Raw genomic sequence first — 22821 nt, forward strand, 5'->3', positions numbered from 1 at the left:
TTATTTTCAGTAAAAAAGAATACGGGGACATATCCTAAAGAAGGAGGTATCCAATAAATGTGCACCAGCGAGAGCGCAGTGGAATTCCGCACCGGGTACCGGAAACAGGGCAGGATTAGCGGAGGTGGGGAATGCGCTTCCTAGGGAGGCGGAACTCAGGGGGGATGCCAGGTGGAGCCGGGGAGCGGCCGCAGCGGGCGATGGCCCCGGCCGGCGCCGGCCTCTGGTTTGTGCATCAGCCGCTGCGGGTCGTGCGCTCTTACCTCGCAACCCGCGAACCAGCCTCACGGCCCAGGCCACTCGGGGCGGCTGCCCGTCCAAGGGTAGGTGGCGATGCAGCGGGTCCCCGCCGCCGGTCGGGCTGGGGCAAGGCGGGCCCTGGTCCTCTCGCCGGTGCCGCCTCCCGCTTGGGTGGCCCGCGCCGTGGTAGCCCCCAAGCCCCCGGCTCCGCGCACCCGCGGAGCTCACAGCCGAGGAGGCGGCCGACCTCCGGCTGCCCGGGCGCCACTCCACGTCCATCTCCACCACCATTCCGCCTTCTTCTCCTTCCACCTCCTCTTCCTCCTCCTCCTCCTCCTCCTCCTCCTCCTCGGCCTCGAAGCCTGGGTTATCGCGGCTCCACGCCTGCCGGGAGCACGACGACAGCGGAGGAGAAGGGGAAGCCGAGGCTCCGGCCGGAGGGTCCCGCGCGGCCGCCTGCCGGATGCGCTGCATCTCGATCTCCAGGCCCCGCTGCTCGCGGAGGCCGCCCCTGGCTGCGAGGCTGGCGCCCACTGCAGCGCCACCCGCCATCAGCCGGCCCGGGCCCGGCGCGCGGGGCGCGGGCGACTGCTTGGCGTCCCCGGGCTGCTGCGGCTGCACGCGCCTGGAGTTTACCATCGCGGTCACTGGTGCACGGCGCGCGAGTGCGCGGCGCCGCGATCGGCGCTTTGCGCCTCAGGAGCCATGTTCCTTTCTTCCCGGGGCCCGCCGCCTCCTGCTCCCCGCCCCCGACCTCCCCGCGGGCCCGCGTCCCTCGCCCGCCCCCTCGGCCCGCCTCCCTCTGGCTTCGCCTCGCCTCGCCCAGCGGCCGAGGCGCGCTGAGGGGGGAGGCGCGAGGGAGCCGCCCACGCGGTCGGCGCGCTTGCCCGGCGGCTCCTAGGCCGGCGTTGCAAGTGGAACCGGAGCCCGGGCGCTGGAGCCGACTTTCCATTAGGGGAAAGGCCCGGGAAGGGAGGGAGTCGCGAACCCGCCCGCCTGCCTGCAAGGAAAGAGTTCCTGGAACTGTCGCTGCCTGCCTGATGTCGAGATAACTCTTGGGTCCCCGTTATTAACCGCCAGCCACTTCTGCCTCGATTTACCAAAGTTCCGGGAAAGAACCTTTTGGTGAGACGGTGTGAATTAGTGACATTCAGCCTGAGCTGAAATCTCCGGCGGGGCAAAGAAATCTTTCCATTTGCAAACTACCAAGGCTGACTTGCTGTGCATTTGGCGGGCCTCCTGTCTGATTCTGCTGCTTTGGAGATGCTCTCTCGATCTCTGGTTGGCTTCTGTCTCCACACATTGTGGGGATCCCAGGGATTCGTCATAGGACTCTCGGATGGATCGCTGGTGCCTCCACCGCGATCTCCGGTTCCCCCGCGGCCAGAACTGACATCTAGCAACAGAATCTTGCCCGAGAATCTAGGCACAGAACTTTTTTTCCACTCTTCTGAACACATCTAACGCGATGCTCTGCAATTGTCTGAAACTTATCCTCCCCTAAGCCAAATCTATTACCTTATCCCCTTCTCTGGAACCTGCTTCACTTCCCGTATCCCCAGGTGAGGTTTGGGGCTTCCCTGTCCTCCTCACTTCCCAGGCCACTCTTCTTTATGGAAGCCTCGCCCTTTACCCTTCACCGCCTACACCCCATCTTCTTGTTACTTCTGCCCCACAAATCTCTCTGATATGATCTCTCTTTCTCACTCCTGCTGGCTTTATCTTATGTCTTGCGTTATTCGACATTGAAACAATTCAACTCTGTCAATTCCATCTTTATTCTCCATGTTGGTGTCCTCACTATTTCCAGGTTATATGCCAAAACCAAAGCTGCTTATTTGTCACGTTGATGGCTAGACACCTCTGTGGGCTCCTGGTAGCCTAAAGGATAAAATTTAATTTCAGTGGTTTGGTTTAGTAAATTCATTCATAATCTGTTCCTGTATTTGTTCGTTAGGGCTGCCATAACAAAGTACCAGAGACTGGATGGCTTAACGGAAATTTATTTTCTCACCCCTCTCTACAGAAAATACAAAAACGAGCCAGGTTTTGTGGCACATGCCTGTGGTCCCAACTACACCGGACACTGAGGTGGGAGAATCGCTCAAGCCCGGGATCTGGCCACTGCACTCCAGGTGACATAATGAGATCCTGTCTGAAAGAGAGAGAGAGAGGAAGAAGAAGAAAAAAAGAAGGAAAAGGAAAGAAAAAAAGAAAGGGAAAGAAGAAAGGAAAAAGAAAAGAAAAAATTTTCTCATGAGGCGTTGTCAGGGTTGGTTTCTTCTGAGGCTTCTCTCCTTGGCTTGCAGATGTCTTGATTCTTGTGTCCTCACGCAGTCTTCCCTCTGTATGCATCTGTGTCCTAATTGTCTATTCTCGTAATCATATTGGATTAGGATCTACTCTAATGACTTTTTTTGTGTGTGAGACATAGTTTTGCTCTTGTCACCCAGGCTGGAGTGCAGTGGCGCAATCTCCGCTTACTGCAACCTCTGCCTTCTGGGTTCAAGTGATTCTCCAGTCTCAGCCTCCCAAGTAGCTGGGATTACAGGTGACCTCTACCATGCCCGGCTAATTTTTTTGGTTTTTTTTTTTTTGCATTTTTAGTAAGGATGGGGTTTCTCCATGTTGGGCAGGCTGGTCTTGAACCTCTGACCTCAGGTGATCCACCTGCCTTGACCTCCCAAAGTGTTTTAATTTCATTACTTCTTTAAAGACCCTGTCTCCAAGTATGGTCACATTCTAAGGTACAGGAGATTAGAATTTCTACATAATTTAGCCATAATAGCTCTTAATCTACTCCTCTAGCATGGACTCTCATGCCATCCATCCACCTGTGCAGTATTATTCATTCATTCCTTATGTGCTTATAACATGCTGCTAATATTTAGGTAGTTATGGCTACCTATCACCTGATCCTGCAGTTTATTAATTTAGATATTCATGTTCTTCTTTTAACTGTGAGCTTCTCAAAGCCAAGGCTGGCGGGTCTGGTGCAGAGGCCTGGGTCATGCTGTTCATCAATTCATTCTGAAGACATTTCCTGTGCCCTGGATTAAGATCTGGGCATGTAGAGCAGAGTATGATCCAGCCTTGGCCCTTAAGAGGAGACAGACCAAAAATGAGAGATTACCAAGTGGAGTAAGGGTTATGGTGCCTGTCATCCAAGGAACCTCTAATGCTGAAGATGCCCTGAATAGCACCACCAGCACTGCAGAGTCCAAGGATTCCTACAGACACATGCCAGCAGAGGAGAGCTAGGCCTGGAAGGAGAATGCAGAAGCTGAGCCAAAGGGTCCTCTGGAGGATAGGTCTAGTACAGTGTTTTCAGATTGCCATCAGAAGATCTCCAACATTACTTGGATCACTTTCTAAAAATAGAGATACTGGGTCCTCATTCCAACCTTATTGACTCAAAATATTCCAGATTTCAGTCCTGAAATCCTGAATCTTCACAGGGGATTCTTGGGCATCCAAAGTTTGAGAAGCATGAATGTGTTCCAAATGGAAGAGATATCATAAATATTTCCTCCATATTTCTATGCTTCCCTGTTAGCACTAGTGAAGCAATCATCTGAAATCCCAGACTTAGAAGAAACTTCAGTGGTCTTTGAGTCAGACTTAGTCTATGGCTTGTGCCTGCAGTCACTAATACATTGTAAGGACCCTGGAGCCAGACTGCCTGGATTCCAATTTTGCTCCCCACTTCCAAGCTCTGTGACCTTGGGCAAGTCACTTCATCTCCTTTGCCTGAAAAAATAAGAATAATGATAATGCCCACCTCATAGGGTTGTTGGGAGGCTTAGGTGAATTGATATATGCGTTTTAGTCCATTTGGTTTGCTATAAAAACTACCATATACTGGGTGGCTTATAAAGAACGAATCTTTATTTCTCACAGTTTTAGAAGCTGGTTGGTCCAAGATCATGCTGCCAGCAGATTTGGTGTCTGGGGAAGGTCTACTTTCTGGTTCATAGACTGCACCTCCTAGCTGTGTCTTATGGTGGAAAGGGCAAAAGCACTCCCTTGAGCTTCTTCTCTAAGGGCACTAATCTCATTTGTGAGGTCTCCACCCCCATAATCTAATCACCTCACAGAGGCCCCACCTCCTTATACCATCCCCTTGAAGGTTTAGGATTTCAATGTATGAATTATGGGGGAACACACACACCCAAACCATAGCATGTGGAACACTGTCTGACACGTACATGCTAATAGTGTTAGAACTGTTCTTAGCTCTTGTATCTTAATTATGATAACCATTTTCATCTATTATAATTGCTTTTGTGGATGTCTTTGTTCCAAACTAGACTGTGAGTTTCTGGAGGGCAGGAGCTCCGTGCCCATCCTAGAGGCTTCCATAACAAATACTTACTAAGCACCTACTATATGCCAAGCACAACACTAGGAGAGACAGCAGTTTATGAAATAGGGGGAAAACCCAGCTTTCATGGAGGAGAGCTTATACTTTACAGGGTTTGAGGGGATTCAGAAGAGAGATTGCTCAGGCTGCCATGGGTAGGGAAGGTAAGTAGGGCCAGGTCATGGAAGGGCTCAGATGCATGTTAAGGAATACAGACTGTAGTTAATAATGATAACATAAATAGGTATTTTTTTTCCTTTTACATGTCAGTTACTATTTAAAATAAAATCTGAAATATTCTTCTTGAAAAGAAACTACATCCTAACCCTTAAAAGAATTCAAATTGATTGGAAACGTGTCTGCACATACACAACTCAGAGTTAGTTATATTTGTGCTACCAAATTTTTCTTTACAAATTATCGCAAAGAAACATAATCATTAAAAGTCACAGCATTTTTTTGTGTAATATAACTTAGCATTTGGTCCATTGCACCCTAAATCTTACATTTTGGGAGTTTCAGTATTAATTTGAATCTTAATTTTCATAAACCCAACACCAGCCATCTAACATATTTCCTGTTCAAATACTTATTCATTCTTTCTGGCTTACTAAGATTTCCTTTCGTGCTTTTATGTTAACTTGTTTCTCCCCTTTAGGGTGCCTAGCTTTTGCTCAAGCAGGCCCAGAGGCTGTAAATTTCTCTCCCTACCCACAGAATTCCTTCCTTTAATACCATCTGAAGACCTTCCTTCTCATAAGAAGTTTTCCATGATTAAATAAGCGAGATGCACAAAGTTTTTTTCATCTCATTGCCACAATCCTGTTGACACATTAAAAATTTCCATAATCTGTAAGGTCTGAAAATACTGAGTGGGATAGATCATATGGCCTGGCTGCTGTTAGTTGTTGTTTTTTTTTTTTTTCATTAGTGTGGTAGATCTTCCTCGATATCCTGAACAAATCCCACCTCAGTCTCAGTGCCACTGTGGACACTTGAAGGAGCCATTTTAAAAGGCAGCCTTAAACAGTTCAGTCTAATTTAATATTAGTGGTCTCCACACTTCTGACTCTTGTATTATTAGAATTGCCTGTTTGGCTTTTATTTTCCAGTGTGAACTGAAACAGACATGAGCTGAAGTACTCTTTGGTTTCGTGGTCTCCAGCTCCAAAGGAAATCCAAAAGGAGTTTCTGGCATGTGTGGTGTTGCTTAGCAATTCACCCAAACAAACATGTTTCCTCCTCAATTTTTTTCCCAGTACTTATTTACTCAAGAACATTGTAAAATCAATTTTTACCACTTGACATCTGAAACCATTAGAAGAAAATCTGGTGTTTTGGGCTTTATGAGAAGAACTGCTAACCACAGTAAGACTTTGACCTTCCTTTGTTTCACATTTTGCTGCTTTAATAACATAAAGCTAGGATTTGTGGCCTTGCTTCATGATCAGATTTTGGTTTGGATTGCCCTGCATATGTTCCTGTCTTTGTGGGGGTTATCTTGGCACCATCGGTGGCTGGCACCATGATCTTGATGACCTAATCTATCTCAATTTCCTTCTCTGGATAATAAGATTAAATACCCATCTTATAAATCCGCCACAGAATTTTTGTTGAGGACTAATAAGGGAATATTAATAGGTTTATAAAACGTCTATTGAGTGTCCACAACGTGTCTGGCTCTGTGTTGCATTCCAGAGTGACAAAGATGTGATGTGATTCCTACCTTCAAGGGGATCGAATCTTACATTTAGACTGCATGGAAACAGCCTTAGATCATTCTCAACTTCTCTACCCATAAAAACTTGGGAATCTTTCTAGACTCAGACTTAACTCTTCTTGGAACCTTCCATAGACACAGTCCTGGCTCCCAGCCTGAATTTACATGCCTCTCTACCTCGTAAACCCTTATTCCAGCATTTGCCACCTTACACTATCTGTTCACATAGACATCTTCCTGAGTGGCACATAAGCTCCTGGAGAACAGGGACCTGACTTAATCAATCATTTAGCAGCTCAGGAGCAAGTCTGCTTTCTAGTGCAAGTTTTCTTGGGGACACGCCCCCATCTTCATCCCCTTTCCCCAGGCAGTCTTAGCCTATGTGTGTCTCAGGTGTGGCTGACACCACCACAAGCTCCCAAGTGGTGATTTTGGAGCTCAGGCTTGGCCAATCAATATCATGTCTCCTCGGCCCCTGTGAATGGTTTTTCACAAGTGTGGTATCCTGTTCTGTTAAAAAAAAAAAATTAGGCCAGAATTTTTTTTCAGTTGTTGGAAAAGAAAAGCTTTTCTTCTCACTAGATTTAGAGTTGTAAAGATGTAAGTCCAGACAGGCTGGCAGCCAAAATGTTGATGCTTAGGGGGCAAATGGAGCCAACAGTTATATATACAAAAATATTTATAATGTGGAGACTGGAATAATACTAAAACTGAACTAATGTTTGGGTGGTAATGCTATTCAAGAACATTATGAGACACACTTTTATTATGTGCAATCTCCTAGTTTTGTCAGATGCATAGATGATTTTATTATCTATATTTTTATCCAAATTCAGAAGACTTTTGAATGATGTGGGGCCAAGAACAGAGTTCTTTGAAATACTGTGCAATGCTCTTCTCTTCATCAATTCTGGTTTATTCACTAATACCCTCTGGGTATAATTGTTTAAAAAAAAACTTTAAATCCAATTGAACTTTCACTAGCCCAGATTTTTCCAAAGCTTATCAGAATTTTTTTCAAATACCTTTTGATGCCAACATGAATGAAGCTTCCAGCATTCCCAGATCTACCAGACTTTGGAGAGTACCTGTTTTACGTTCACCTCGCACAATTTTATATACGATTAGAATGCTAAAGAAGTTGTTTTTGCCAGCAAGAAGCTTGTAACTAGCTTGCTAGTTACATGGATAAAACATTTAACCAATAAGAGGTTCGTGACATTATTCTGGGAAGGTTTTTTATTTTGTTTTATTTTAAATAAAGATTTTGGAGTCTAACTTCTAGGGATTCTGATTCATTATGCCTCAGCTATATCCTAAGAATCTATTTTTAGAGAACAGAGCAAAGAGATACAGAAAGACCAGATTCTGATTACATCATTTGAGCCCCTGAGTTAGCATTAATTCAAGGTAGATCTACTTTTGGACTTCATGAGCCAAAAAAATGTCCTTTTAAAAAATTAAAAAGAAAATTCAACTTTGCCCTTGCCCCTTGCCCTGCCTCTTCCTTCTTGTATTCTCCACTGTTCTATTGTTGCCATCTTTATCCATGAGCACCCAATGGTTAGCTCCCACTTGTAAGTGAAAACATGTGGTATTTGGATTGTAGTTCCTATGTTATCTTGTTCAAGATAATGGCCTCAGCTGCATCCATGTTGCTGCAAAGAACATGATTTTGTTTTTCTTCATGGCTGCATAGTATTCCACAGTGTATATGTACCATGTTTTAAAAAATCCAGTCCACCATTGATGGGCACCTAGATTGATTCTACGTCTTTGCTATTATGAATAGTGCTGCAATGAACATACAGGTACATGTGTCTTTGTAATATTATTTATAGCATTCCTACCAGCAATAAATAAGAGATCTTTTTCCAAATCTGCAATAGCAGTAGCATTTTTGGATTTGCCTCTACTAATGGGTGGGCAATAGGCTCTCGTTGTTTTAATCTGCAATTCCTTAAAGACATATGTTCAGTTGCCATCTGTATATCTTCTCTAGTGAGGTGTCTGTTCAGGTTATTGGCCCATTTTTTCACCAGGGGAAAGGATGCATCCAGTATGCTACTACCACAAATTATGCCCTTGAGTTTCCCACATTTGGGGAAATCACAGGGGTCAGCATGTCTTCAGTGCAATAGATAAGCTTTGCCCTGGGAAAAACTACCCTTGTGGCCATGGCGTCTCCCCTGCCTGGTAAGTCTTTTGGGCTTATTTTTTAATCAAATGGTTTATTTTCTTATTGTTCAACTTTAAGAGTTCTTTGTATATTTTGAATTAGAATCCTTTAACAGGTCTTTTGCAAGTATTTTCTCACCGTCTGTAGCTTATCTTCAATTTTAAAAAATTTTATCAACTTTTTTCAGTAGCTGATATGGTTTGGCTCTATGTCCCCACCCAAATCTTATCTCCAATTGTAATCCCCACATGTTGAGGGAAGGAAGTGATTGGATTATGAAGGCAGTTTCCCTCATGCTGTTCTCATGACAGTAAGTTCTCATGAAATCTGATGGTTTTGTAAATGGCAGTTTTCCTGCATTCTGACTTCTCTCTCCTGTCACTAAACCAAGAAGGTCCTTGTTGCTTCCTCTTCACCTTCTGCTGTGATTGTAAGTTTCCTGAGGCCTCCCCAGTCATGTGGAACTGTGAGTCAATTAAACCTCTTTCCTTTATAAATTACCCAGTGTTGTGTAGTATCTTTATAGCAGTGTGAGATTGGACTAACACAGTAGCATTTGACCTTTCTTCTTAAAGATAAGTATATCAGCAAATGTACATTTTTTACCAACAAGCACCTTTTTAAATAAATATCTTTTACATTGCCAAAGTCTATAAACTTTCATTTTGTTGTGCAACGGTAAATATAATTTATTTTATATATTTAAATTTCTCATTGTTCACTACCAGTGCTTTTAAAAAGCCTTTTATTTTTATAGTCATTAATGTATTTGTTAAATTTCTGTTTTATAAAAGATAGTTCCTAATATTGTTAAATTTACATACAGATCTAGTCTTCTAGATGAAAACATACAGATCTAGTCTTCCAAGAGCATTCAATATTATACACCAAGCTTATTCCTTAAAACAATGTCCTGGAAAACCACATGAAAGAGTTTTATTATGGATATCCTAAAACAAGTAACTGTAAGTTTCAGATATATATAGAATATTTCACAGTTCCCATATTCAAAATTCATGAGTTTTCTGATAGCCTTCAATGTTTGTACTAAGTTACACACCACTGTTATATTAAAGCAAACCATTAAAAATCAAGCTAGCTTTTTCTCTTTTCAACTTTTATTTTAGACTCAGAGGTACATGCACAGGTTTGTTACCTGGGTATATTGTATGATGCTGAGATTTGGGGTATGAAAGATCCTGTTATCCAGGTACTGAGCACAGTACCCAACAGTTACTTACTACCAGTACTTTACAAACATGAATTCCTCTTCCTTGAATTTTTTTCTCTTGATTGAATCCTTCTTGAGTAGATCTTTTTATTAGGTGTTTTTTTCCCCCCAAATAACAACCCATTAATGCTTCATTATTCCCAAAATCTGTTCAAAATTAAGAAAGTCCTTCTGTTACCATAGACATAAAATGAATGGATTGGGCATTGTATTTTTGGCTCAATCTTCTCCTCCTCTATAGGATTTTCTAAATACTCCTCCACTTTCCTCTGCCATTAAATGTTGCTATGGGAAGAGTAGGAGGTCAGATTTAACCCATTGTTTTCCTCTCAGGCTGAGTAGATGACTTTATTTTATTTTTTTGCCCCAAAGTTATGCCTGTTTAGTGAAATTATTATTACTATTGTAATTGTTATCCTGCTCTTAGACACATCTTTCTGTTGATTATTCAGCATAATTATTTACCTAGAAAATATGCATGTTTAATCAGCAAATTCAAATTTTTACTTATTTTAACCAGATTTTCTTCTTTTATAATTTCAAATAATCTGCTGTTTCATTAGTTCTCTAAATTTAGCAATACCAGTTATGCATATGTTGAACTACTGTGTTCTGTTTCTGTATTATCTCCTTTCTAATTTCTCTTTTTGTCATTTTCTGTTTTTAATAGGATTTTTATAAATCTTTCCCTTCATATTATTGTACCTTTCATGTTTTTGTGGTTTTCAATGTGGCTTTTCTTTTCTTAATTCTTTATTTAAAATCTTTAATTCCTCTTTGAATTCTGCTAGCTCACTTTTTATTTTTCCATGACCATGTATTTTATTTTCTGTTTTTCATTATTTTTTAAAGCTAAAATTATTTTTAATTGATTTCTGTTCCTGGCTCTGATGGAGCCACAGGGACAGATTTACCCTCTTGCTTAAAAAAAATACAGACAAAATGTATATATAGGATGGTTCTCCAACCTAGGAACAACAGGCAGTATAAACAGTAATTTCTCAAATAAGATAAACAAAGGAAATAAACCCTATGGTTTCCCCACTGATTCCCTAGAGAAATATTCCAAGCTACCAGTCTTACTCAATTGAGAAGGCAGAGTTCATTGAGAATTTGGGGAAAGTCAAAGTGGACAGAATTCACAAAGAACTGGTAAAAAGAGTATTGCAAAGGGAAAGAACTCCAGCAACCTCCAGAGAGTTTCCCTTGTGAGTTTTCAGAGCATATGTTTGAGGAACCCACCTGAAGCAAGGGAAAGAACTACCAGAAGGAAGCAGATGGAAAAATTCCTGATGTTCACATAGAGCAGGGAATTTCTCAAGTTTCTGTCATCTGAAGTAGAGAAATCTTATACTATATGAGGTGTTGAAGCGAATACTCAGAGGGACAGTGCCTCGGTGGTAGGTCCAAACTAGCTTAGAGGAAAGGATGGTCTGTATTGTATGACTCCTTGTGAAATTATTCTGCTGAGTATGTCATCAATTTTCACTATTTGTATGTTTTCATTAATTATTTATTGTGGTCATGGTAGTTTTTACTTTATAATATTTTGTTGGTCTGTTATTTAGTGCATAGTGGTTTATGATAGTTATATCTTTATTGGATCTTTTACAATGTAGAGTAAGTTCTTTGTTTCATTTTATGCTATTTGTTTTTAAATTTTACTTTTGACAGTAATGTTGCAAATCTTTAAAAATGTTTTAAATTTATTCCTTTTAATAAGGAAAAGGACCTAAAGCAAAGTGAAACGAAAAATAATGTAGGTGCAATTATCGTTATTTTCCGTTATGTGAATCTTCGTCTTAACGGTGAGGCTTTGTCTATTTATACTTGTTGTTAACAATCGATTTCTTTCATAATATTTCTGTTATTTCAATATTTTCTCTTTAAAAGTATGTTCTTGTGATCCAATGATTTAGTTTTCCCTCTGTATACCATTTTCTTTATTTTGTCCTTCGTATTTTGCATGCTATATAGCCTCTGTTAAATTCTGTTAATGGATATCTTTAAGCATTCTTTGACATGTAATTTTCTAATATCCCAGTAAATAAATAATTTGTCGACATAAAGTGTGTGTGTAGGCCAAGCATGGTGGCTCATGCTTGTAATCCCAGCACTTTGGGTAGCCAAGTGGGTAGATCACGTGAGGTCAGAATTTTGAGACCAGCTTGGCCAATATGGCGAAACTCTGTCTCTACTACAGAAAATACAAAAATGAGCCAGGAGTGGTGGCACGTGCCTGTAGTCCCAGCTACTTGGGAGGCTGAGGGGGGAGAATAACTTGAACCCGGGAAGTAGAGGTTTCAGTGAGCTGAGATCATGCTACTGCACTCCAGCCTGGGTAATAGGTCTCAAAAAAAAGTGTGTGTATAATCCTTGCACATACTGCTACCAGGGTTATTTTTATCTCTGACCTACATATATTGCTTTATCTGAAGGAAAATTAATTTTCAGAATTTGATGTAGACGTATTTCCTTATCTATTTCCTGCTCAATTATTTTCTGGGATTTGGAATCTCTGCTCTGACAAATAAAGATATCAGGGAAAGGGTACAGTACAGAACATCATTGTCTTTTAGATCAATAGAAGATGGAGGAATTACTGCAACCCTTTCTTGTTGTTACAAGTTCATCATCTTTGAGTTAGCCATCAGACAGTGGACATGTGTGAAATGATTTTGTCTGTTCTCCTCTCCTCTCTCTTTCTTTCTTTCTTCTCCCCTCCCCTCCCCTCCCCTCCCCTCCCCTCCCCTCCCCTCCCCTCCCCTTCCTTCTGTTTTGACATGATCTTGCTCTGTTTCTGAGGTTGGAGTGCAGCGGTGCAGTCATAGCTCATTGAAGCCTTGACCTCCTGAGCTCACAGGATCTTCTTGCCTCAGCCTCCTGAATAGCTAGGACTATAGACATGACTCCACCCCTGACTCTCTTTCTTTTATTTCCTTTCCCTCTCACCTCCTCTTCCTGCTTTTTCTCCTTCTGTTTATCCTCCTCTTTCCCCTTTCCCCACTTCTTCTGTTTCTTGATTCCTTTTACCTTAAGCAAAATCTGGGGAATCTGGAGAAAAAATCTGCACACACTTTTTTATCTTCTGGTTAGGAGAGGTTAGGACATACTCAGATTATTCATTGGTGTAAATCTTCATCTTTATTCTTTGTCTTCATGGGCATTTTAGTGAAAATTAGGAAAGGTGGTATGATGGGAGATTAGTCATTTATCTTTTTTCTGTAATTAAACTTTTTACTTTGAAGTTACTATAGATTTGCAGGAAGGTACCAAGAAATGTACGGGGAGGTCCTGTGCACCCTACACCAACCCTCTCTCATTGTTAATGTCTTATGAAACCAGGTTTAATACTTGAACCAGAAAATTGACATCAGTACAATCCATAGAGCTTTCTCAGATTTCAGTTATTGCATATGTGCATAGCTTTATGTAATTTTATTGCATGTTTAGCTTTGTGTAACTGTCACCACCATCAAAATACTTGAAGGTATCATCACTTCATGTTACAACTTCAGAGCACACTGTTATGTCTCCTCCATCTCTAATCTCTGACAACCACTAATCTGTTCTCCATCTCTATAATTATGTTATTTCATAAACATTATAGGGATGAATTCATGCACTATGTGTTCTTTTGTAATTGGCTTTCTCCACTCAGCATAATTTCCTCAAGTTTCATCAAAGTTGTGTGTATCGGTAGTTTATTCCTTTTTGTTGCTAAATAGTATTCCATAGAATGGATATGGCACTGCAGTTTGTTCAAGCATTTGCCCATTGAAGTACGTTTGGGTAGTTCCTATTTTGAGCTATTACAAATAAAACTGTTCTAAATATATACAAATTTCTGTATGAAAATAAGTTTTCATTTCCCTAAAATATATAGCCAAAATTGCACTTTGTGGACCATAGGTAAGTCTATTTAAGTTTTTAAAACCTGCCAACCTATTTTCTAGAGTGGTTATGCTATATTACATTCCTACCAGTTATATGAGTGATCACTTTCTCTATATCCTTACCAGCATTTGATGTCACTAATTTTAGTTTTTGCAATAGCATATCACTACGAAATACCTATCTATGTCATGGTGATATACTATTGCAATTTTAGCTTGCTTTTCTCTCATGGCTAAGGATGTTGAGCATCTTTTTGTTTATTTGCCATCTGTATATCCTCTTAGGTTAAAATGGCGGGGCATGTCTATTGTCCATTCCCTAATTGGATTGTTTGATTTTTAAATTTTGAATTTTGATAATTCTTTATTATAGTTCAATAAAAAATATATTTTATCTTTGTCCTTGGTTCCAGGCATACAGCTCCTAAAACACTTGGACTGTCCTGAGTGGCTAGTATCTTATATGCTAGTAAGATGACTAGTGTCCAGGGTCTCTGGATAGCTTCAGGACAGGGGCTGTAAACAGAAAGAGCAAGTCATGACTAGAGAGTTGGAACTTTTAGTCCCTCTCCCTGACCTCTGGGGAGGGGAGAAGGGCTGGAGATTGGGTTCAATGACCAATGACCAATGATATAATCAATTATATCTGTGTAATAAAACTTCTATTAAAAACTCTTAAAGCATATGTTTCAGAAAGCTTCCAGGTTGGTGAACACATCAAGGTGCTGGGGGGGTAGTACACTCAGAAAGAGCATGGAAGCTCTGCACACCCCTCTTTCCCCCATGCCCTGCCTAATGCATCAGTGTCATTTGGCTGTTCCTGAGTTGTACCCTTTATAATAAACCAGTTGTATTAGGCTGTTCTCATGCTGCTAATAAAGACATACTTGAGACTGGGTAATTTATAAAGGAAAGAGGTTTAATTGACTCACAGTTCAGCATGGCTGGCAAAGTCTCAGTAAATTTGCAATCATCACAGAAGGGGAAGCAAACATGTACTTCTTCACATGGTTGCAGCAAGAAATGCAGAGCGAAGGGTAGGAAATGCCTCGTGTAAAACCATCGGATTTCCAGAGAACCCACTCACTATCATAAGATCAGCATGGGGGTAACTGCTGCCATGATTTAATTACCTCCCACTGGGTCCCTCCCACGACACAACACATGGGAATTATGGGAACTACAATTTAAAATGAGACTTAGCTCGGACACAGCCAAACTGTATTGCCGGTAAACATGAGTAAATGTTTTTCTGAGTTTTATGAATTGCTTTCAGCAGAGTATTAAATCAAAAGGAAGGTTATAGAAACCCTTGAATTTGTAGCCATGTTGGACATCAGTTATGAGGACCCTGGGGACCTAGGACTTATAACTAATAACTGAAGTGAGGACAGTTCTGTTGAGTCTAAGCCCTTTATCTTGTGGAGTCTGCACTATGAGTAGTTAGTGTCTAGACCTTTATATTTTAGATAAAGGTTCTTTGCAGGATGTGTGGTTTGCAAATATTTTCTACAGTCTGTAATTTGTCTTTTCATCCTTATAGCAGGAACTTTCACAAAGCAAAGGGTTAAATTTTGATGAAGTCTAATTCATAATTATTTCTTTTTATGGATTATTCCTTTGGTGTGAAGTCTGATAACTATTTGCCTAGTCCTAGGTCTGAGATTTTCTTCTGTTTTTTTTTTTTTTTTTTTCTAGAAGCTTTATAGTTTTATGTTTTACATTTAAGTCCAGTTTCAGTTAATTTTTGTATAAAGTGTGAAGTTAAGGGTTTTTGTTATTTTTGTTTTTGCCTACAGATATTCAGTTACTCCAACACTATTGCAAAGACGATCTTTTTTTTTTAAATTAGATTGTTTTCCTTCTCTTGGCAAAAACAATTAGGCATGTTTATGTAGATATATTTCTGGCTTCTCCAGTCTGTTCCATTGATTTGTTTCCACTCTTCTGCAGTACCACCTTTTCTTGATTACTGTGGCTGCATATTAAGCCTTCAAATCATAGAGAGAGACATATTGTTCTTTTTCAAAATTGTTTTGGCTATTCTTAAAGCCTTTACCTTCCCATGTAAATTATAGAGTAAGTTTTTCCATGTCTATAAAAAATGCTGATGATTTTTGGATAAGAATGGTGTTAAACCTGCAGATCAATTTAGGAAGAACTAACCTGTTTACTATGTTGAGCTTTTCAGTCTGTGAACATGATGTGTCTCCTCAAGTATTTAGGTCTCTTTTTTAAAAATCAGCATTTTGTAACTTTCATTATACAGATTCTGTATATGGTTTATTGCAGGGGTCTCCAATCCCCGGGCCACAGACAGGTACTGATCTGTGGACTGTTAGGAACGGGGCCACACTGCAAGAGGTGAGTGGTGGGCCAGCAGGCATTACCACCTGAGCTCCACCTCCTGTCAGATCAGTGGCATTAGATTCTCATAGGAACACAAACTCTATTGTGAACCTCTTCTGCGAGGCATCTAGGTTGCATGCTCCTCATGAGAATCTAACTAATGTCCAATGATCTGAGGTAGAACAGTTTCATTCCAAGACCATCCTCCACTCCACCCTCTGCCAGTCCATGGAAAAATTGTCTTCCATGAAACAGATCCCTGGTGCCAAATGGTAACTGCTTTATTAGATTGACACTTACATATTTTATTTTCTTTGAAGCAATTGTAAATGATATTGTGCTTTTGATTTTGGTTTCCATTTGTTCATTGGTAGAATATAGGAATTCAACTGATGTTTGTGAGCTGATCTGTATTCTGCAATCTAACTGAACTCTTAGTTCTAGGAATGTTTTTGTAGATTTCTTAGAATTTCCTTTCTTTCTTTCTTTCTTTCTCTTTCTTTCTTTCTTTCTTTCTTTCTTTCTTTCTTTCTTTCTTTCTTTCTTTCTTTCTTTCTTTCTTTCTTTCTTTTCCCTCCCTCCCTTCCTCCCTCCCTCCCTCCCTCCCTCCCTCCTTCCTTCCTTCCTTCCTTCCTTCCCTTTTTTGAGACAGGGTTTCGCTCTTGTTACCCAGGCTGGAGTGCGATGGCGCGATCTCGGCTCATCGCAACCTCTACCTCCTGGGTTCAGGCAATTCTCCTGCCTCAGCTTCCTGAGTAGCTGGAATTACAGGCATGCACCACCGTGCCCAGCTAATTTTTTGTATTTTCAGTAGAGATGGGGTTTCACCGTGTTGACCAGGATGGTCTCGATCTCTTGACCTCGTGATCCACCCGCCTCAGCCTCCCAAAGTGCTGGGATTATAGGCGTGAGCCACCTCGCCTGGCCTGATTTCTTAGAATTTTCTACATAGACAATCATGTTATCTGAAAATAGAGACAATTTCATTTCCTTTTCTCCAATCAGTGTGCCTTTTAATTCTTTTTCTTACCTTATTACAATTATACAACTTCAAGTGCTATGTTGAATAAGAGTGATGAGAGGTAACATTCTTGCTTTTTTCCCAATTTTAGAGGAAAAGCATCCAGCCTTAAGTATTCGTCCTTAAGAGTGATGTTAGCTGTAGATTTTCTCAGATGCTCTTTATAAGGCTGAAGAACTTTCCTCTATTCCTGAGAGTTTCTGGGAGTTTTTGTTTTTTTCTATTTTGATAAATCTTGAATGGATGTTGAATTTTGTGAAATATTTTAACCACATTATTGATATCATTATTTTTATTTTTTAGTTTCTTGATACAATCAAACATATTGTTTGATTTTTAAATATTAAGCAAGCCTTGCATACCTGAGTAAATACCCCTTGATTGAGGTACATTGTTCTTTTTACTGTTGAATTTGATTTGCTAACATTTTTGTGTCAACACTCATGAGAAATATTGATCTATGCTATTCTTTCTTTTTCTTTTGGTGCTATCTCTGTCTGCTTTTGATATCAGAATAATTCTGGTCTCATAAAGTGCACTGGAAAGTGTTCTCTTCTGTTTTCTGGAAGACAGTGTGTAAAATTAGTGTTAATTCTTCTGTGAATGTTTGGTAAAATTCTCCAGTAAAACCATCCGGGCCTGGAGATTTTGTTTTTAGGAACTTTTAAATTATTAATTGAATTTCTTTGCTAGTTTTAAGGCTATTCAAGTTATCAGTTTTTTCTCGACTGAGTTTTGAGTGTGGTTTTCAAGGGGTTGGTCGATTTCTTCTAAATATTTAAATTTATGAGTTTAAAGTTTTTCATAGTGTATTAGATTTCCAGGGCTGCTGTGATGAGTACCCCAAACAGTGTGGTTTAAAACAACAGAAATGTATTGTCTCACAGTTCTGGAGGCCAGGGTCTGAAATCAAGGGGTCAGCAGGGCCACGCTCCCCCTGAGACCCATGGGGAGAATCCTTGCTTGTCTCTTTCTAGCTCTGTGGCTGCTGGCAATATGCAGTACTTCTTGGCTTCCAGGTGCCTAACTCCAACCTCTGCCTTTGTTGTCACATGGCATTCTCCTTGTGTGTCTCTGTCCTCACATGGCTTCTTCCTATAAGAACATCATCATACTGAATTAGGAGCCTGCCCTGCTCCTGCATGACCTCATCTTAGCTAATGACATCTGCAATGACCCTGTTTCCAAATAAGGTCAAATTCTGAGGTATTAGGGGTTAAGACTTTAACATTTCTTTTTGGGTGGGGGAATACATTCACCTCATAACAGTAGTCTTTTCTTATTAGCCCTTTAATGGCTGCAGGATTTGTTGTGATCTCCCTGTTTAATTCCTGGTATTGGAGATTTGTGTCTTCTCTCTTTTTATCTGTGTCCATTTTGCTAGAGAATTTTTAATTTTATTAATTTTTTAGAAAAACCAAACTTTTGTTTAATTTTCTCTGTTGCTTTCTTGTTTTTGATTTCATTGGTTTTCTGTCTTATTTTTACTATTTCCCTCCTTCTGCCTATGATGGTTTGTTTGGCTTTTTTTCTAGTTTCCTGAGATTGGAACTTAGATAATTTATTGGACCCACCACCACCACCCGAGGGGTTTCAGGAGGCGCTGTGAAGTCGAGCCTAGCTGCATTCTGCATGGTGTCAGCACCTGCTCTCCTTCCTCTCCACCACCCGTGTCTGGAATGATAAAGAAGATGATGTATGGGAAAGTCAAGTATTTGAGCTGTACTTGGAGTAAGACCTCCCCTCCCTCTTTCTCCCAACCTTCAAAAAATTGGATGTATTATTTCATTACAAGAATTTTATTCTTTTACTCAATAATAACTTCAAAATATAACCTCGATACATTATAAATGATGTTGGTAATACTAAGGACGCCTCTGGCACCCACTTTTAGATTTCCCTTTAGGTCTGCCCCACATTCTTTTGGTGGAGCCTCAGAGGCAACCACTCTTCTCTTTCTGGTTGCTGATCTATGCTCTTTCAATGTGACTAGAAGAGCAGATTCAGCTACATAGGTATTTGGGACTTAAGTCTTTGCATCTTTGGGGGAATATTATCAGAGATTTGGATCTAAAATGCAATATATATCTACACTGTGGATTAAAATGATCACATTGGATTAGTCAAACATGAGTCACCATGATATTTAGAATAAAATAGTTAAGTCAAAGAGACTGCATTGAAATAATGTTGAAGTTCAACTCGCAATGCTTTAGGAAATGCATGCTTTCTGTATATTTTGAGTGGAGAATATAATTATGCTTCAGTAAGTGAGCTACTAAATTGAAGAAGTATAAAAAACCACCTTGTGAAATTGTGAAGTAGAATATCATCTTTTCTTCAGTCTCTGCAAATAGATTTTTAAGGTCTTTTTTGCATGCTCAGTACAGGTCAATGTCAGAATCGCTCATTATAGTTATTTGCCTCTGCCTTACTCTGCTGACAAAGCTGAATCCCATGGAAACTTGGCTATTACACTATAATTGCAGTCAAACAGTATTTGGAGCCATTGTTACCAAAAACTTGAAAAATTGGGAGTGGCGGAGGAGAAAAGACTGTGCCAGGAACCAGAAAAAATACTTTGATTCAAACTTAGGCCGTATCATGGCCATGGGCCAGGGATGAAAAGACTCTCTGACCAAAGAAGACCTGCATCAAAGGGAGTGTCTACAGGATTATTGAGGAATGTGTAGGGGATGGGATATTGGTCTTGATTCTTAATTTATAAAAATTTATGAATGCCTTTTTTCACGGTCTTGTAAGGTGAATAATGAAGGAGTTCTTCTGAGACTTTTATATCTATGTCTGAGACACTATCTCATGGACATTATTCATTGTACATTTTTCTGTTCTGCCTGCTCTATCCTACTCCCAATTTCTGGAACATTTTTAAACCTTGAGAAAAGTTAAAGGAATAATATGCTTTGCCCATAGTTTCTTTACTTTCTATATCTTTTTTTCCTGACTTCTTAATAATTTTTCTCCTCATGACAGCCTACCATTGAAAAATTTTTTAACACTGCAGAAATAGTCCTTATTGGTTGCAACATGGATTGGAAGAGGAGAGGTTACAACAGCTCCCACTCCTGGGCCAGCATCCAGAAAGCTAAAAAGAAACTTTATTGTGTATATTTAATGTATACAACATGATGTTATGGGATACATATAGACAATACAATGATTTCTGTAGTGAAGCAAATGAACATACCCATCATCTCATATAGGTACTCTGTGTGTGTGTGTGTGTGTGTGTGTGTGTGTGTGTGTGTGTGTGTTGGGGGGGTCAAGAGCAGCTAAAACCTACTTATATAGCAGAAATTCCAAATACTGTACAATTTTATTAATGGTAGTCCTCATGTTGTACATTGGATCTCTAGACTTGTTCATTTCCCCTTTCTGTTACTTTGTAACCTCTAACCTACATCTTCCCATTTCCTCTCCCAGCCATTATTTTCTGAACCATTGGAAAGTAAATTACAAAAACCATGGCACTTCATCCCTAAATATGTCATTATACTTCTCTCAAGAATAAGAAGATTCACTTTCATGTACAATGCAATGATCACATCTAAGAAAACTATCAGTAATTCCACAATATTATCTAATATACCATGTATATTCAGATTGCTAGAGTTGTCTGGAACTCTAGCAGACCAAAAAAGGTTTTTTATGGCTGTGAGTCTCTTTCAATCCAGGAGCCAATCAAGGTTCATGTTTTACCTTTTATACCTGGTATACTTTTAATCTAGAATACGATCTCCTCTCTTGCCCTTTTCCTCTTATCAAATTGTCTTTTTTGTAGGATTGGCAGATTTAGAAAATTTAGACAAGGATGCTCAGTTAAACTGAATGTCAAATAAACGATGAATCATCGTTTAGGATAAAATGTCCTGTACTTATACTAAAAGCTGATTTGTTGTTTATCTGAAAATCAAATTTAACTCAGCATCCTGTATTTTATCTGACAATTCTGCTTTTTAAAAAGTTCAGACGGCCGGGCATAGTGGCTCACACCTGTAATATCAGCACTTCGGAAGGCCGAGGCAGGCCGATCGCCTGTGGTCAGGAGTTCAAGACCAGCCTGGCCAACATGGGGAAACCCCTTCTCTACTAAAAATACAAGAATTAGCTAGCCATGTATGATGGTAGGCGCCTGTAATCCCAGCTACTCCAGAGGCTGAGGCAGGAGAATCCCTTGAACCCAGGGGGCGGAGGTTGCAGAAAGCGGAGATTACACCATTTCACTCTGGCCTGGGTGAAAGAGTGAAACTCTGTCTCAAAAAAAAAAAAGTTCAGACCAGTTGTATTATAGAGTAGCTCAAATTGTGCATTTGCTTGTTTTCTAGTGATTTGATTTTGTAAGCATTTCTTACAAAAATTTCTAGATGATGTTGCATATTTCTTATTGCATCATGCTGGGTGGTACATAACTACTTGTCTCATTTGTGAAATTAAGTTTTATTACTGGCTAAAGATGGTAGCTACAAATCTCTCTGGTTAAAAGCACTTTTTCTTTGGTATTATTAAATAATTGTGGGATAATGTCCCAAGACCAGGTGAATAACCTTTCTCAATCATCTTCTGCACAATAATTTTAACATTCCTTAGTGGTCACTTCCTGAATCAATTATTTCCTTGTGGGTTATGAAATAACATTTTAATGATAGCATCCCTTCTACTTTATTACTAGCTGACATTCCTCTGTAAAGAAAAATTTTCCGTCTTTAATGCTCTCTTTCTTATAGTATCACTGTATACTAATGGAGTTTTTAAAATTCAATTTTTACAATGTGTTACTGTCATTATTCTGTTATTGTTACAATTACCCCAGTTTTGGTCAATGGAAGCCCCTTGCAGCTCTGCTCTTTGGTCCCTTGGATATAACCCCATTTTGTCCTTGCATGCTTGCTTTCATCCTATCATGAAAAAATATCCCAGGCTCATTTTTGTACTCTTGTTGTCCAGGAGGAATAAGCCTTTTCCCCAGTGACCTGTGCCAGCTGTCAGATTTGTGCCTCCCTGCTGCAAATCCATTGCTTCTGCCTTGCTCTGTGATGCTGCTGGAGTTGAATCTTGTAAACATGCTTCCTTTGCCAGCTGGCACAGTGGCAAGCTTTATCAATAGAGGGCACTGGAGGGACACTGCTGTGCACATAGAGCACCTTATGGCACCCACCCTCCAGCCAACTTTCTGCTCAGCTGGCCCGCCCCATGGTTTTCCTTCTTTGCTGGCCTCAGTCTGCTGGAACCTCTGTGGAAAGTCTCTTGTTTTCCAACATGAAGCCACCAGTTGGACCACTGTGGACCAGCTCCAATTCAGGATAACACAGCAGACTTCTCTGCCATCCCTTGGGCTGTGGCTGTACCCTTTCCAGTGAAGTCTGAATCTCAGCTTTGGGGAGACGGCTCCACCTTTTGCAAGTTGTTCCTTAGATGGGCAATCTCAGCCCCATGGTATTGTTAATGTTCTCTTTTGTCCTCTCTGGTTTACCCCCTCTTTCTAGTTATTAATGCTTTAAATTAATTTTTTCCTGTTCAAATTACTGGTCTCTTTTCTGTCTTCTGAATGCACCCTGACTAATAGAGAAATGGCGCAAGGAGCAGTTGTTAAACAGTACCACTATTCAAATAAGCGATTTCAAGATTAACTTGGTCATGCCCTTGGATTTGGGCACAGTGCCAAGCGTGCAGGAACAGCACCATCAATCCAGCCATCACCTGCAGGTGAGTGTGAGAAGTGCCAACTGAAGCAGGTATGCTGGGAACCAAAGGGGCTTCTGCACCTGACTAATGAAATCTACAAGGACTGTGGCATGGCATTG

The 22821-nt window shown here is 40.4% G+C and overlaps 1 protein-coding gene, 1 long non-coding RNA gene and 1 other non-coding gene across 5 annotated transcripts in view; 1 reads left to right on the plus strand and 2 right to left on the minus strand.

Annotated features, from left to right (window-relative positions):
- The window catches only part of PKD2 (polycystin 2, transient receptor potential cation channel), a 74880-nt gene extending 73902 nt beyond the window's left edge, over window positions 1-978 (minus strand). For both annotated transcript variants that reach the window (XM_017970427.4, XM_002745606.6), the window contains exon 1: window positions 264-978. In XM_017970427.4, coding sequence (XP_017825916.2) covers window positions 264-879 — 616 coding nt within the window. In that variant the 5' untranslated portion in view covers window positions 880-978. The remainder of the gene's footprint in view (window positions 1-263) is intronic.
- LOC103791955 (uncharacterized) lies at window positions 158-22752 on the plus strand. Of its 2 annotated transcripts, XR_013533024.1 has the most exons (4): window positions 158-323; window positions 2267-2512; window positions 18535-22453; window positions 22584-22752. It is a non-coding gene; the product is annotated as an uncharacterized LOC103791955 (long non-coding RNA). The 2 variants fall into 2 exon arrangements; XR_618520.5 differs by lacking the exon at window positions 22584-22752 and having other exon boundaries at window positions 18535-22539.
- On the minus strand, window positions 8363-8527 carry LOC118152410 (U1 spliceosomal RNA). The gene has a single exon (XR_004741195.1). It is a non-coding gene; the product is annotated as a U1 spliceosomal RNA (small nuclear RNA).
- Window positions 22753-22821: the final 69 nt, after the last annotated feature.

Source organism: Callithrix jacchus, chromosome 3 (genome assembly GCF_049354715.1).
Source record: "Callithrix jacchus isolate 240 chromosome 3, calJac240_pri, whole genome shotgun sequence".
Classification (NCBI taxonomy): Eukaryota; Metazoa; Chordata; class Mammalia; order Primates; family Cebidae; genus Callithrix; species Callithrix jacchus.